This window comes from Mobula hypostoma, chromosome 2 (assembly GCF_963921235.1).
Source record: "Mobula hypostoma chromosome 2, sMobHyp1.1, whole genome shotgun sequence".
NCBI lineage: Eukaryota > Metazoa > Chordata > Chondrichthyes > Myliobatiformes > Myliobatidae > Mobula > Mobula hypostoma.
Window position 1 is genome coordinate 90,699,470 of NC_086098.1, and position 17,555 is coordinate 90,717,024.

Here is a 17,555-nt window from a genome sequence, read left to right on the forward strand (position 1 = left end):
AGAATCAGGTTTAATATCATTGACATCGCATAAAATTTTTGTTTTGCGTCAGCAGTACATTGCAATACATAATAATAATAAAACTATAAATTACAATAAGAAGTATATCTAAAAAATTAAATCAGAATCAGATTTTATATCACTGGCATACTGTATGTCATGAAATGTGTTTTGCAGCAGTACATTGCAATACATGATAATAAAAACTATAAATTACAATAAGTATATATAAAAAAGAGAATTAGTTTAAATTAATAAATTAAATTAAGAGAGGGAAAAAATACTGAGGTAGTGTTCATAGATGCATTGTCCATTCAGAAATCTGATGGTGGAGGGGAAGAAGCTGTTCCTGAAACATTGAATGCGTGTCTTCAGGCTCCTGTATTTCCTGCTTGATGGCAACAAATAGGAGCAGACATGTCCTGGGTGATAGGGGTCTTTAATTAAGGATGCTATCTTTTTAAGGTATTGGCTTTTGAAGTTGTCTTTGATGATGGGGAGGCTAGTGTCCATGATGGCTACCGTTGTGTTCCCTGATATGCCTACCTTTTGTCAGCTATAGTCTGTAGCACATGAGTCACTTCCATCTGACCAACCCCTACAGTACTGCCTTCACATGGAAGTACAGGTATCAGAATGATCTCACTGAAAAACTATTGTGGTTGGCTGTGTGCATGGTAGTTGACAGAATGCAGGAAGGCTTTGGTAACACTGCAAAATCTATTTCAAAGTTCAAAGTAAATTTATTCTCAAAGTATGTACAATATATGTCACTATAGGCAACCTTCAGATTCATTTTTCTTGCAGGCATTCACAGTAGAACAAAGAAATACAGTAGAATCAATGAACAACTACACATGGAGATTGATAAGCGACCAATGAACAAGAGAAGACAAACTGCAAATACAAAAACAAATAAATAAATAATACTGAGAGCATGAGTTGTAGAGTCCTTGAAAGTGAGTCTGTAAGTTATAGTCACAGTCATACTTTATAGATCCCGGGGGAAATTAGTTTTCGTTACAGTTGCACCATAAATAATAAATATTAATAGTAATAGTAATACTACTATTAGTAAATAGTAAACAGTAATAGTCATGGAAATAATAAATAGTAATAGAAAAGTAATAGAAAAATAGTAATAGATAGTTAAATAGTAATATGTAAATTATGCCAGTAAATTATGAAATAAGTCCAGGACCAGCCTATCAGCTCAGGGTGTCTGACCCTCCAAGGGAGGAGTTGTAAAGTTTGATGGCCACAGGCAGGAATGACTTCCTATGATGCTCTGTGCTGCATCTCAGAGGAATGAGTCTCTGGCTGAATGTACTCCTGTGCCCACCCAGTACATTATGTAGTGGATGGGAGACATTGTCCAAGATGGCATGCAACTTAGACAGCATCCTCTTTTCAGACACCACCGTGAGAGAGTCCAGTTCCATCCCCACAATATCACTGGCCTTACGAATGAGTTTGTTGATTCTGTTGGTGTCTGCTACCCTCAGCCTGCTGCCCCAGCACACAACAAAGTTGTGTAATCAGTTCAGAGTCGAGGTGAGTAAAGTTATCCATGCTGGTTTGGGAGCCTTGATGCTTGAAGAATAATAACTTCGTGAACCTGGTGGTGTGGAACCTACACCTCTTGTGTCACCTTTCCAGTGGCAGCAGTGAGAAGGGAGCATGGCCTGGACAGTGAGGGTCTGTGATGATGGATGATGCTTTCTTGTGGCAGCGCTTTTTGTAGAATTGCTCAATGATGGGGAAGGTATCAACTTCATTAATTCAACTTGGTTTCCTACAAAATAACAGCTGTAATTGTAACAATACCAATGGGAAAAAAAGGGTCTTCCTGCCTAAAATTACTGTAGGAGCACCATTATCACATAAACTACAGTGCTTCAAGAAGGCTTACCAACTCCATCTCAAAGCCGAGGAGAGATGGGGCATTGAATGTGGACGTTACCTGTGAGAAGGGAATACTGGCACAGTAAATTATCTTGGGCTATAGACAGCTGTCTAACACAGTGGGTCTCAGCATGGGCCATATGGTCCCCCAGGGAACTATACCAGCTTTCATAGGGGCCACAAATAAAAAACAAGAAGCTTAGGGCCGCAGGAATTTTTAAATAGGCCATGATAAGTTCACTGTTTTAATGAAATATTGCTAAAATACATAAATATAAAGAAATGAATACATGTAATTTACTTGGAACCCTGAATGAAATATGCTAGATGATGCAAATAAGGCAGCAAAAGAATTTAGCCTGTGTGTGTGTGTGTGTGTGTGTGTGTGTGTGGCACATCAATTATTATCTCTGCTCCTGCTTGACCATGCACAAATCACATTCATACCCTGCAGAGACCTACCGGAGAAGCATATTCTAGATTAGGTGGTGGTTTAATTTGGGGTGAATGTGAATGATGTTGACGCCACATTGCAAGAAGGTTTTATTGAGCAGCTGAGTGATGTAACAGCTCAAGCAAAATTCAACCACAGCAAGCAAAATTTCTGGATCACTAGTGACATTCAAAATAAGTTTCCACAGCTCTGGAGAAAGCAAAGTTGTATTTAATTAGATTTCCCACCTCTTACCTAGTTGAATGTAATTTTAGTTAAGCTCTTCACCTGCTATCAAAAGCTCGAAACCTTCTTGATGTTGTGAAAAGAGGTGATATCGGTTATCTTCAACCAAGATACAACCAGATATTCATAAAGTTGCTAGTTTGCAACAGTCACAAGGATCTCACTCAATGCCCTAAGTAACAGTACTAAGTGCTCTTTTGTTGCTGGTTGGAAAAATATTGTCCTAATCAGAGCTTAGAAATAGTTTTATTTTTCATACACGTATATATCATTATATCTAACATACAGTAGTACCTATAACCTGTAAAACATAAATATTGACTGTATATTAGAATAATTAGTAGAGTTGACAAAAAAGACTTTAGCAACTAATGGAGACTATGGAGCATGGGGGCCACAGACGTAAATGAAAGTCCCAAGTGGACCATGAGCAGAAAAAGGTTGAGAACCACTGGTCAAATGCAAGCACATCCATTGTTGCTGACTGTTAGTATCCACTCTGTCAGCTAGTGTTTTGCTCTCTGTCAGCTCATATGTTGGTAGTGAAAAACAAAAAGATACTGAAAGTCTTAAGTAAACCACACAATGATAGTACAATGATTCTGGAGGTCCAACAGCATCTATGGGGACAGAAACAGAGTTAATTTTTCAAACACATTCAAAATTGCAGAGGAGCAGAAGTAATGGAGAGATCAGAAGTAATGTTTCGTAATCTAGAGACCAGGAGAAACTGGGTGTCAGAAGGGGTATAAGTGAAGGGTTTTTAGTCATTGCTAATCTGTTTGGGTTGAGGAGGTGTTACTAGAAGGAGATATCAAGGAGGTTCAAAAGATGGAATTGAAATTTTGAGAATTTAAGACTGCAGAACATTTGAAATAGAATAGAATATAGAGAGCAGCAAACATTATCTGGGAAGAGAAAAACATATCAGCTGTGAAGGCTGGCTACTGAAACTGTTGAGTCCCGAGGGCTGTTGCATGCAGGGTCCTCAGATGGAATGCTGTTCCTTGAGTTTACATTGGAATTTGTTGGAACAGTATCAGAGGCATTAATGTTGGGTAGAGACTGCCGGGAGGATTGAATGCTTTTTTACCTTATTGCAAATGTGGGCACACTCAGGAAAGAGTAATGCAGTTAAGGAATAATTTAATAACAATGGCCAGTTCTCCCAATGAGAACTATTTCTACAGCAAGATACATTAAGAGGGTAATAGTTACTACTGCAGATGTACGTAAAATCAATCCCAGTGCTGAAGAGTATCCATCATAGATAATTAAGTTACCCACTCATTTGCATTGTGGCTGCAAATAGTGGTACTCTGTTCAGTCTTCAGTTATGTTTTATTCCAGCTGTTAACCCACCTTTGTAATATTACGTACCTCTGATTAGTCAACATGAATGTTTGTACTGACCTGGTCATTATTTTACCTCAGCCACCTGCTGATAGAGAAACCCAATGCTAGCTAGCTAAATCAACAACCTCTCAACTTTGCATGTTACTTTATATCAATTATTTTAAAATAGATTCATGCTATTGATTGCCTTTATTGACATGGAGTTAGGACAAACAAAAGGTGTATCATGGAATCTGTGGCATATATAGTAGACTAAAACATTTTTCTGGCATTGTTGGAAATACAAAGAGAAACTCTCTTCTCAGGCAATTGCTGAGTAATTTGGACAGTCAAGAAGGATGAGAGTGAAAGAGACAAGGTAATGGGGGACGGAGAAGGAGTAAGGTGCGGGGAAGATGTAGGAGGTTGAATAGGGCAGGGACGGACAGGAAGAGAAAGAAGAGGAGAAGCATAGGCAGCCTAGCAGAGTAGCAAAACAAGGATTAGGGTCATGGGAATAGATGAAAGGAAGGAATAGAGGGAAGGGTGAGGGGGCAAAAAGTAGAACTGTGAGTAGAAGAATGAGTAAGTGGGAGGGGAAAGATAGGGAGAGTGGAAGGTAGAGCAGGAGGAGAGGACTGAGGGGGAGATTTATCTCTCTCTCTCTAACTTCGCTCCCTTCCTACCACCCACAGATGAAACTTGCCTATCTAGTGCCTCATATTGCTTTCTGACCACTTCCTTCCTTTCTTTTTGCAGTATTTCATCCCCAAAAATGCCAGTCCTCTGTCCTTTGTAAGTTTGCCATTCACTGTAGCCGAGTTACAATGCCTGATAGGGATCACCAGTAATGTGAAAAATGAGATGGAGGATAGGAACACTGTTCTCTTGGGCCAACGAAAGTTAAAGGCAAACTGCTTCTCTTTGAAGCATTAAGAAAATACAGGTATTCTATTAAACGTCAGATCGATATTTTTCAATTATTAGTACATTATTAAAAATAATTTGGCAGTCACATTGAAGCACAGTGAACTGTAGAAGTCAGTGCAGTTAACATCTCTGAAAATGCAGTAGAACCAGATACACTTTCGAAGTACTGCCGTCTTCAGCTTGTTTGCAATGAGTCAATGCAATTCCATTTACTTGTACTTTTGTGTCAATAATGTGGTAAGATTTACGTTTGATATGATGGGTGAATACCAAGTCAATTTACAATGGCAAACTTTGGATATGTGTTCAACTGTTTACATACACGGTTAACATCTTGATTATTTCTTTATTTGGCATTGTCAATATCAATCTAAATCATGGCTAGTGTACACAAAGAATTTTCTTTATTTATAGGATAATTAACGGAATAGTATTTTGATTGCAGTATTTCCATTACCTTTGTACAAAAATGCTGTACTAAACAATCATTTGCAGTATGAGTAATTTTTATATTTTGCTTGTCTTCACTTTACCAAAATCACAAACAAAATGATTGTCTTGATGTAGGGTTTTGGTGTGAAATTTTGACAGTTCCTTTACCCTACTCTATAGATTCTGCTTGACCTTCTGAGTTCTTCCAGCAGATACTCTGTTGAACAAAGTATAGGTTTTCTTTCTAAGGAATTAACCAAAATTTGCTGTTCTATACAGCCAGTTAGTTTAAAACTGGTTAAACTTTTGTTTAATATTCATTGTGTTTGCTTTAACAGGAAATTTGTGTCATACGTTTCTGTCCAGTGACTGAGGAAGATCAGATAATGTACACTTCACTGTACGCATACTTCAACAGCAGGCAACGATATGGAGTAGTAGCCAACAACGTGAAGCAGGTTAAAGACATGTACCTTATTCCATTGGGTGCCTTGGAAAAAATACCTTATCGACTCTTACCATTTGAGGGGCCAGGTGAGTTTGTATAACCAGTAGCTTTCTTTTTGATTATGCTGTAGAACAAACATTAAATAGAATTTAACAGTTCTTGACCACTGGAAGCCTAAAGAAAAAAGTACAGGTTTCAAGCAATTGATTTTTGTCTTTATATTTTCATATCTTGAAGACTGTGCTTTACTCTTCACCTAAAGAAGCTATTATGATGCATTTTCACCACTGGCAGTCGAGCAGTTGAAAATGTTTAAGATATTTTCATGGTTCAATTTTTTTCAACAGTTCAAACTTGTTAGCGCCAAATAGAATATCAGAGAGCCTGATTTATATTCAGAGATAATACATGCAGACATCCCACCCTGCAAAAACTCATTTCAGGGAGATAGCACCATCAACTTGTGGGAGACTCCCAGAACTTCTGGGAGAGGTGGGATGTCTGCAATAGAGTAGCTCCTTAGCAGCTAGCCAGCTAGTTTAAATAACGTTAGCTATGCTAATGAATGAATGACACCTGTTAAACTCACCACCATGGGCAATAGAAAAGTCACTGTTGCAAACAGTGCAGCGAGCAACACTGTCATTATTTTCGACCCCTATTAGGCAGGGATACACTTTAGTGTAGTCTGGGGTGATGTAGGTTTTATATTTTCTTTTTTTGGAACACTCTGCCGTGGCGCGCTCTTTCTATCTCTCTCTCTCTTTCTCTCTCACACGCTCGCTCTTTCTTTCCCTCTTGCTCTCTCGTCACTCTCGCGCGCTCTCTCACTCTCTCTTGCTTTCTCTCTCGCGCTCTCTTGCTCTGAAAAAAATTGATTTCTGTAATATTGTATATAATTTGCGGGCATCAGGGAGCCACTATTAATATGTGGGAGACTCCCGGAACTTCCGGGAGAGGTTGGATGTCTGTACATGAAAGCCATGCTTGGTTACTCAGTACTTTGCCTCTTAATCTGGAGGTGACTAAACTCACTTCTGAATGTGTAACATTAATTAAAAATAAAAACTCACAGAAAGAAAGTTGGCCTGCACTGAATGAATTGTCTGGGCCCTGGATTACTCTTCGATAGCCTGATCACCACAGTGTCTTGCTTGGATCAATTGTGATATCCATCATCTGGAAAACAATCAAAACCTGTTGCTGCTGGCTGGCTGAAACAAGATTTAATTGGAAAAAGACCCTGTAAATGTGTTTACTATAGCTTTGACTGTAGCATTGAAATTAATTGGAATGTCTATGATTAAGGCATTTCTTAATTGCATATTAAAATTAAGGTTCAATTACTGATGAATGATTAGAGTCATAAGTATAATTTTGGATTTGAACATATATCAAATTTTCAAAGTTTTACAGATTAAGTGTCTAGCATCAGAAGTTACTTTTAAAAAAACGCTGTATGCCAGAATCAGGTTTATTATCACTGGCATGTGTCGTGAAATTTATTAACTTAGCAGCAGCAGTTAAATGCCATGCGTAATATAGAAGAAAAAATAAAATAATAATATATAAGTAAATCAAGTACAGTATATGTATATTGAATAGATTAAAAATTGTGCAAAAACAGAAATAATATATATTAAGACAGTGAGGTAGTGTTCAAGGGTTTAATGTCCATTTAGGAATTGGATGGCAGAGGGGAAGAAGCTGTAACTGAATCACTGAGTCTGTGCCTTTAGGCTTCTGTACCTCCTTTCTGAGTTAATAATGAGAAGAGGGCATGTCCTGGGTGCTGGAAGTCCTTAATAATGGACATTGCCTTTCTGAGACACCGCTCCTTGAAGGTGTCCTGGGTACTTTATAGGCTAGTGCCCAAGATGGAGCCAACTAAATTTACAACCCTCTGCAGCTTCTTCGGTCCTGTGCAGTAGCTCCCCCACCCCCCCATACCAGACAATGATGGAGCCTGTCAGAATGCTCGCCACAGTATATCCATAGAAGTTTTTGAGTGTATTTGTTAACATGCCAAATCTCTTCAAACTCCTAATGAAGTATAGTCGCTGTCTTGCCTTCTTTATAACTACATCGATTCGTTGGACCAGGTTAGGTCCTCAGAGATCTTGACATTCAGGAACCTGAAACTGCTCACTCTCTCCACTTCTGATCCCTCTATGTGGGTTGGTGTGTGTTCCTTCGTCTTACCCTTCAAAAGTCCACAATCTGCTCTTTTGTCTTACTGATATTGAGTGCAAAGTTGTTGCTGCGGCACCACTCCACTGGTTCGCATATCTCACTCCTGTACGCCCTCTCGGCTCCATCTGAGATTCTACCAACAATGGTTGTATCATCAGCAAATTTATAGATGGTGTTTGACCTATGCCTAGCCACACAATCATGTGTATACAGGTGTCCCCCGCTTTTCAAATGTTTGCTTTATGAAACCTCACTGTTAAGAAAGACCTACATTAGTTCCCTGTTTTCGCTAACAGAAGGTGTTTTCACTGTAACGAAAAAAGGCAGCATGCGGAAAAAGCAGCATGCGAAAAAAAGCAGTGTGCGCCCTGAGCGGCTGCTCCTCCCCCGGATTCGGCACTGCATTCTGACTAGCATTGCTTAAACACATGCCTGTGAGCATCTGTTTGCAAGATGAGTTCTAAGGTATCAGAAAAGCCTAAAAGAGCTCGTAAGGGTGTTACACTTAGCGTAAAACTAGACGTAATTAAGTGTTTCAATCGTGGTGAACGAAGCAAGGACAAAGTGAGTTTGGCTTGTGGAAGTTGACGAAGATGATGTTGAAGAGGTTTTGGCATCCCATGACCAAGAACTGATAAATGAAGAGCTGATGCAATTGGAAGAGGAAAGGATAACAATCAAAACCGAATGCAGTAGCAAACGGACCGAAAGTGAAGTCATCCAGGAACTGAACGTGAAGCACCTGCGTGAGATTTTCGCTGCAATGATAAAGTACGACGTGGGTTTAGAGCGTATTTGCAAGATGGTTTGAGTGCTTACAAAGAACTGTATGATAGAAAAATGCGCAAGGTTAGCAGTCAAGCAAGCCTTCGGCAGACGACGAAACTTGATCTTTGACATCGAGGCAGGCAGATGTAGAAGAAGATGACCTGCCTGCCCTGATAGAAACAGACGATGAGATGACACCCTAGTGTCCCACTACCCCAACCCCCAGGCCGCGGACAGATACCGATCCGCGAAGAATGCAGCAGTAGCCGGGCCGCAGAGAATGCAGTGGTAGCACATATGTAAGAAAAAAGCCAAAATAAACAAGCTAATTAATTAGATGCTGCCCGGCACGTAAATGCCGGCCCAGATCAGAGGTGATTGCCGACAGCTTAATGGTTACTGGAGAGCGCTTGTGCTGTGTTTTTGCCGAGAGCACTTGCGTGAGATTTTCGCTACAGAGAACAGTGCAGGCAGTGATTGTAGAAGAAGTATTTCTATTTTATATAGGTTGTGTATTTATCATATCATTCCTGCTTTTACTATATGTTACTGTTATTTTAGGTTTTATGTGTTATTTGGCATGATTTGGTAGGTTATTTTTTAGTCTGTGAACGCTCACAAATTTTTCCCATATAAATAAATGGTAATTGCTTCTTCGCTTTTCAACCTTCTGGCTTACGAACCGTTTCGTAGGAACGCTCTACCTTCGGATGGCGGGGGAAACCTGTATAGAGAGTAGAGCAGTGGGCTAAGCCACAACCCTGAGTTACACTAGTGTTGATCGTCAGCGAGGAGGAGATATTATCATCAATCCACACAGATTGTGGTCTTATGATTAGGATCCTACAAGGATCCAATTGCAGGGGGAGGTGCAGAGACCCAGATTCTGTAACTTCTCAATCAGGATTATGGGAATGATAGTTTTAAATGCTGAGCTATAGTTGATGAACAGCATCCTGACATAGGTGCTTGTATTGTCCAGGTGGTCTAAGGCCATGTGAAGAGCCATTGAGATTGTATCTGCCGTTCACCCATTGTGGTGATCGGCAAATTGCAATGGGTCCAGGTCTTCGCTGAGGCAGAAGTTCAGTCTAATCATGACCAGACTTTCAAAGCATTTCTTCACGGTCGATGTTAGTGCTACCGGGCAATAGTCATTAAGGCAGCTCACATTATTCTTCTTGGGCGTTAGTATAATTGTTGCCTTTCTGAAGCAAGTGGGAACTTCTGCCCATTACAGTGAGAGGTTGAAAATGTCCTTGAATACTCCTGCTAGTTGGTTGGCACAAGTTTTCAGAGGCTTACCAGGTATTCCATCGGGACCTTCTGCCTTGTGAGGGTTCGCCCTCTTTGTAGACAGCCTAATATCAGCCTCTAAGACAGAGATCTCAGGGTCATCGGCTACAGCAGAATTCTTCACAGCTATAGTTATATTCTTCCTTTCAAAGTGGGCATAGAAGGCAATGAGTTCATCCGGTAGTGAAGCATCACTGCCATTCATGCTATTGGGTTTCGCTTTGTAGGAAGTTATGTCTTGGAATCCCTGTCAGAGTTGTTGTGCATTAAGTGTCGCCTCCAACCTCATTTGAAATTGTCTCTTCGCCTTTGAAAAAACCCTCTGTAAATCATACCTGGTTTTCTGGTATAGACCTGGGTCGCCAGACTTAAATGCAGATTTAGCCTTCAGCAGACGTCATCCACAGCTTTTGGTTTGAGAATGTACGCTAAGTGTTTGTGGGCACACACTCATCCACACAGGTTTTAATGAAGTCGGTAGCCACTGCAGCATACTCATCCAGATTCAGTCCAGTCCACCGATTCAAAGCAGTCTTCTAGGCACTCCTGTGCTTCTCTTGTCCATACCTTCATGGTTCTCACTATTGGTGCTGCAGTCTAAAATCTCTGCCTATACTTAGGGAGTGGAAGTACAGACAGGTGATCAGACTTCCAGAAATTTTATTGATTAAGGCATCCATTAATCTTGCGAGACCATGGATCTGCGCCTGGAAAGTCTTCACTCTCCAGGGCGCAGGCCTGGGCAAGGTTGTATGGAAGACCAGCAGTTGCCCATGCTGCAAGTCTCCCCTCTCCACGACACCAATGTTGTCCAAGGGAAGGGCATTAGGACCCATACAGCTTGGCACCAGTGTCGTCGCAGAGCAATGTGTGATTAAGTACCTTGCTCAAGGACACAACACGTTGCCTGAGCTGGGGCTCGAACTCACGACCTTCAGGTTACTAGTCCAATGCCTTAACCACTTGGCCACGTGCCCACGCCCTTACTTCCAGAAGTAAGGGCGTGGAATAGCATGGTAGGCATTCTCATTGTTGGTATAACAGTGCTCCAGTGTGTTGTTTCCTCTGGTATTGCAAGTGAACTGTTGATGGTAATTGCTTTGTGATTTTTTCAGACTGGCCTTGTTAAAGTCCCCCAAAACGATGGTGAAGACATTAGGGTGTGCTGTTTTGTGTATGTTGCTCGATGCTCAGACCACCTGAAGCCTGAATGACATTGGCCCGAGGTGGAATGTATACTGCTACCAAAAAGATCCCGGAAATCTCCCGTAGTAGATAAAATTGATGGCACATAACGGCTAAATATTCCAGATCTGGTGAGCAGAATTGGAAAAGCACTGATATATTTGTGCAACAAGAGGAGTTGATCATGAGGCATACTCTCCACCTCTGCTCTTGAGAGACTCTATAGATCTATATTATTGGTGCATGGTACACCTGTCGATCTGAATCACTGAATCTGGTACAGAAGGGGTTAACCAGGATTCTGTGAAACGAAGGACACAGGCGTTTCTAGTGTCTCTCTGATTCAGCAACCTGACTCTGAGATCATTGATTTTATTCACCAGAGACTGCACGTTTGCCAGCAAGATAGTCCGTATTGGGAGTTTAAAAACCCATTTCCTTAAACGTACTTGTAACCCTGACCTGCAGCCACATTTCCTGCATGGAATCCGACCATGATTGGCATTGTTTCTGTCAGAGTTAAGCAGCGATAGTTCATTTAAATGCATTAAGACATCTTTGTTGATTGTACTGACCTTGGAAGCAGTTGTGCTTTTCAGCTGTTTCAGGCTGAAACAAGAATATTTAATCGTATCCATTGAGAGTTCTGCTGCCACACGAGTCGCCTTGAGGTGCCCCAGAAATTTCTTTGTTTAAGAGATATGTATGTTATGTTATGGTATGTCAGAGCTCTACGTAACTTCCATTGTGATAATGTTCTTTAAACTGTATGGCGCAAATGCAAAATGTTCAGTAAGAATTGAATTTAAATATCATGTCATTTTTTAAGCCATATTGTTTGCCTGTATCATGCACAGTTAAAGAATTAGTTTCCTTAATTAGTTTAATTGATGTGTTTTGATTATATAAATAATTGCAGTATTAAACTGTAATGATTAGTTATTTTTATCATTTTCTAGGTCTTGAGGTAATTCGCAAAAATCTTCTCCTCGGATTGATCATTCGACAGAGGCTAAAGAGATCATTTAGTGCTTCACCTGCTGAGGAACTCTCTGAATCGGAGAAGCTACCCAGTAGTTTGCCTCAAGAAAAGAAAAGCAGAACAGAGTATGTAGAAGGTGAAGGTGAAGATGAAGATGAAGAAGAAGAAGAAAATCAGTTCTTTAATTCTTTCACTTCAGTGTTGCCTAAGTTTAGAAGCAAACCCAAGCAGACATCACCCGTTGAACCTCAGATTTTGAAAACACCACCTTCATCACCAGCTGAACCAATTCCTATGCTGTCCACAAAGCCATTGCGATTTCTCCCTGGAGTATTGGTTGGTTGGGAAAACCAATCCACCTCTCTCGAATTATCAAACCGACCACTGGACGACATTCTTCAGAGTCTTTTGGGAGATGCAGAGAAAGAAACTGAACCAAAGCCTGATTCTGGTACTGGACCTGACTTGGGAGATGCTGTGGTGACTGTAAAAGATTCCAATACATCACAGCCTGAAGAAACCACTGACGATCAAGAGAGTGCTAAAGATGTCTTGCATGATCTTCCAGCGGAAAATGAGAATGCAGATGTCATTGAGGACGACAAAGAAATTTCAAAGCCAACTGGACTTCTTACAACTCTCACACTTAAAGACAAACCACCGGATGTTTCCACTGAAGTGTTCCTTTCCAATCTTGCAGCTCTAAAATCACAGCCAAATCAAAAAGAAGAGCATGAGAAACTTCGGCATCACTACAAAGTAAAAAAGGTAAAAATGGAACCCTCAAAAGAGAAAAATGAGACTTTTGGTGGTTCTGAAGCTCGACCATTGAGTCCCAAGTTATCTCCGCCTGAGCCCAGTACGGGTGCAGAAAAAGTAGATTCCTCACATGAAGCTCATGCAAGTGTCTTGCAGGTTGTGAATATAAGCAGAGACCCAAGACAAGCAGCTGTTCGAATGCAGCAAAATGTTTCTGCAATAAACAAGCCGCCAGAGAGCAATGCAGAAGAACAACATTTGGAAAACAGGAACGATAACTGTGAGGGTGAGAGCTTAAAGAATCCAGTGGAAATTTCAAAGGAATCCCCAGAAAATGGCGAAGGAGAAACAGCCATAAAGCAGGTTACTGAAGAGACAATTGATACTCAAAGTGAGCTATCCAGTAAACAGTTGCAGGAACCTTCACCTTGTACTATAGAGACTTCATCGACAGTTTTTCAGAATCTTTCAAATCCAGAAACAGAATCAACAAGTTCTTTACAGATGGGTCAAACAGCTTCTGATACAGAATTGGTAGAAACACACACTATTGAGACTGTGCAGTCAATCCGAAGGGAAAATGTCCCAGTGCCCTCTTTCCATGGCCCGCGTGCAGGTACGCATTTTGAGTTCTCTTCAAATGCAGTGCCTGCACACAATCAGACTCAGCTGCCGGCAGTGTCCACCTCATTACCAAGCAGTGGCCCTTCAGGTAGCCCGGCATCAAGTGGAAATATTTTCCCTCCACCAATATCGCAACTACCTAACTTTAACCAAGTCCAAGGTCATCCTTCTGGTTTTCCCTTTCAGCGAACTTTACCTGCTGGCAATTTTCAGCCAGGTAATTTGATGCCTTCATTCATGCCAGTTCGGGCCCCACCACCAATTCCTCCACCACCATTTGGCCTTCAGACAGATCCTCATTTGAGGTTTCATGCTCCTGATCTTGGCGCAGCACATGCCCTGGGCTCAAATCATATGATGCCTTGGCTACCACCAATTCCCTGTCCGCCACAACATTTGGGGCTTCTACATCTTGCACATGGGCAACCTATGCCTCCTTTCTCCTCTGACCACCCGATTGATGTTAACAGATATGTAAGAGGTTCAGGACCAGGTTTTCAATCTATCAAGGAAGAAAGGCATCATGGCGATCCTTGGGATAGATATAGCCAAAGGTCAGAGCATAATCTTGGCAAGGAACATGGCAGTCATCATAGATACAGGTTTTATAGTGATTATCGTCGAAAAAAAGATCGGCACAAAGAAAGAGACAGGGACAAATACTGGGATCGAGGGTCTGAACGAGACAGAGACAAGTATAAGGATAGAGACCGTGATAAAGGGAGAGACAGAGAAAAGAGACGGAGTCATGAGGACCGGCATAGAGATAAGGATCGGGACCGCCATCGGGAACGTGAAAGGAGCCACGATGGCGTGGACTCGAGAAGAGAACGAAGCAAAGATAAAGAAAAGAGTAGATCCGAAAATGAAGATAGCGATAAAGAGAGGGGGAAGGGAAGGAGTAAGGACAAGCATAGAGAAAAAGTTCATGAAAGAGATAATGATGTGGAACGGGATAAACACCACAGAGATAAAGACCATGATAAAAGGGACCACAGTGACAGAAGCAAAAGCAAGAAGAGAAAGAGTTCCCCAGAGGATACTTCTAATTAACAACTGTACAGAACCAAAAAAATTGTTAACTTGTGAACTTTGTCCTGATAATTTGAAGAAGTAACAATTGGTTCACCTGTACTTGTCAACTAGAATGCCAGTTCATGCTGCAATGTTATGACATGATTCACTTGAGTGGTTCCTTGTATAGCATACAGTATTTACCACCATGTCTTGCTGCTCTTAAATACTAATTAACAATACAAGAAGCTAGTAGTATAACATTTTAAGTAATTTTATTACTTCTGATAATTATCCAAACTGATAGTTCTAGCATGAGCTACTATACATGTCAAAATTTTAAGAAGTTAAGATCCACAGCTTTTGCTGTTGCCCAGGTTCTTTTCCTGAAATAATGTACGCTTTGTAGGCAGTTTGCAGTGCGGCACACACTCATGAATAATTATACAAAGGTATCATGTTCTTATTCAAACCAGTTGCAGTTGTACATTTCTGAAGTTTTATGTTGTACTTCTATTTCAATGTATTAATTCATTTGCAAGAGTTGGCTGTTAACTATTGCATTGTTTTAAACAGGCAATCACAACAATGTAAGTGTTGTATTAAAATTTTAGATAAAAAGTGCATTGAAAATAAAACTATACATCCATCTATATTTTGTAAAATTGTCACATTGTTGCTTTGACTTGGCTATTATCTTCGTTGCTTCAACATTGTAGACTATTGCTTGTATACTATCTTTTCTGTTTAATTCATCAATCTTTTTACTGAAGAATCTGTGTAAATATTTTAAATGATGTTTTCAATGTAAATGATTATAAAATGAATTTTCTCCACATAACTGTCTTTTGTTATTTATGTAGCATAGTTCTTAAATATGATTTATTTCCTGTACTAAACAGTATGGAATGGTCAACAGTGATAATGTATCTCCATGGGAATTTTCCTGGTAGAAGAGCAATGTTGGACAACATCAGGAAATGTTACTTATTTGGGGAAAATGGACACTGAAGAAGTAAAAGTATTCCTTTTCTTGTATTGGTGAGGGTAACATCATAAAACAGTATATGAAACAAACAGAAGAAGAAGTAGGTGAGGTAGGCATAAGAAGCACTTGAATCAGTGCATGGAGGGACAGGGCTTAGCGGGATGTAGGCCAAACACAGGAAATTGGGACTAGCTGGCTGGGCACCATAGTCGGCATGGACTCATTGGGTTAAATGGCCTGTGTTCGTGTTGTATTGCTCCATGATTCTAATTAAGTAATTAAAGTAAGGTTTGGTTATTAGTGATAGAGGGCTATCCACTTTAATCCTTTAAATTTCTCATTCTTCAAGACTAGAAATCTGATGGTCTCCAATAAATAAAACCTTTTCCAATGTTTGATGAATAAGTAGCATTTCAACTGGCCCTGTTTATTGTCGTTCAACCAAAAGTGAAATTTGATTGCTGGCATAAATAATCCATTAACAACATCCTTTCACTATTACATAGCAACTCAGACTATCTTATGTCAAGTTTAATATGGTATTTCATTACAACTTGTATCATTGACTTAGCATTTGCAGGTTGATGATCATGTTATATTACAGAACTTGGTGTCTCTCTTTCAAGCTACAAGCTGTTGGATTTTGTAAACAATGGCGTGAGTTTATGACCAATGTTATTTTCCAACAAAACCTTTTTTCCTATTAATTCTGAAAAGTAGATCATAAGACCTAGAGATAGAATTAGGCCATTTGGCCCATCGAGTCTGCTCTGCCATTCAATAATGGCTGATTTACTTCCCTTCTCAACCCAATTCTCCCGCCTTCTCTGTAACCTTTGACACCCTTATTAATCAAGAACCTATCAACCTGTGCTTTAAATATAACCAAAGATTTGGCCTCCACTGTCATCTGTGGCAATAAGTTCCACAGATTCACCACCCTCTGGTTCAAAAAATTCCTCCTCATCTCTATTCTAAAGGGATATCCTATTATGAGGCTGTGCCTCTGGTCCTAGACTCTCACACTATTAGAAACATCCTCTTCATGCCCACTCTATCTAGGCCTTTCAATATTCGATAGTTTTTCATTACTTTAACATTTAAAGCTATTTTAAATACTAATTTGAATAGTTTTTATATCTCTATCAACTGCATTTGAAAGCAGATCAAAGCCCTTAAGATAGCTATGAGCTGACAGACTACCTCTTGGGACCCTTTTCTGGTGTGGAGAGCACAAGGGAAAAATACTACCTCACAGGAGGTGAGTACAAGATAGCTGGGTCAAACACAATCTGCTATATGGACTTCAGTTTACTCACAACTTCTTACCCTTTCTTTAGCAAAGAACTGCAGCTGAAATTGTTCTGAATAAAATACTTTCTAGCTTTTCCACGTACCTAACTGTTTCACAGTCTAGAGTTTGGTTATCAAACTTTCACCAAACTCTTATGAGTCTATCAAATCACAGAATTTATTGCAAAGCTTCAGGCCTTTCTGACAATTGCTTTGTAACTGGAAATGCTCTCACTTTTCCTGCACACTGTCAATTCATACCTTTGTTGTGCCAGCCATCTCTAGTATTGCAAATAAAGTACAAAGTAAAGATTATTTAAAATTTAAGATGGTAACCAAAGAAATACTAAATCTGTAGCTAACATGGATCAATTATTTGGGCAATTTGTGTTCAGCTATGTTAGATGGTGTCTTATTCATAATAAACTAGCTTCAAAAAATAATTTGTAGTATTCAAGTTAGAATTAAGTGAGATTTTTCATGTTGAAATTTGTTAATAACTGGTTGAACAAAATTTTTGAAATGCAAGAACTGGAGATTTCATGCTTCACAATTTAATTGTGAATAGGTAAAAATGAAGCAATTTGATTAACTCTTTCCAGGAACCTCAATAGAAGGGTGTCCCTTTAGAACAGAACTGAGGAGGAAATTTCTTGAACCAGAGGATGGTGAATCTGTGGAATTCGTTTCCACAGATGGCTAGGGAAGCCAGGTCATTGAGTAT

General features: G+C 40.0%; 1 protein-coding gene across 8 annotated transcripts in view; it reads left to right on the forward strand.

Annotated features, from left to right (window-relative positions):
* phf3 (PHD finger protein 3) overlaps positions 1-15,405 on the forward strand; it is a 173,912-nt gene extending 158,507 nt beyond the window's left edge. For all 8 annotated transcript variants that reach the window (XM_063040252.1, XM_063040224.1, XM_063040260.1 and 5 more), the window contains 2 exons: positions 5,620-5,815; positions 12,131-15,405. In XM_063040252.1, the coding sequence (XP_062896322.1) occupies positions 5,620-5,815; positions 12,131-14,589 (2,655 nt within the window). In that variant the 3' untranslated portion in view covers positions 14,590-15,405. The remainder of the gene's footprint in view (positions 1-5,619; positions 5,816-12,130) is intronic.
* The last annotated feature ends 2,150 nt before the right edge of the window (positions 15,406-17,555 follow it).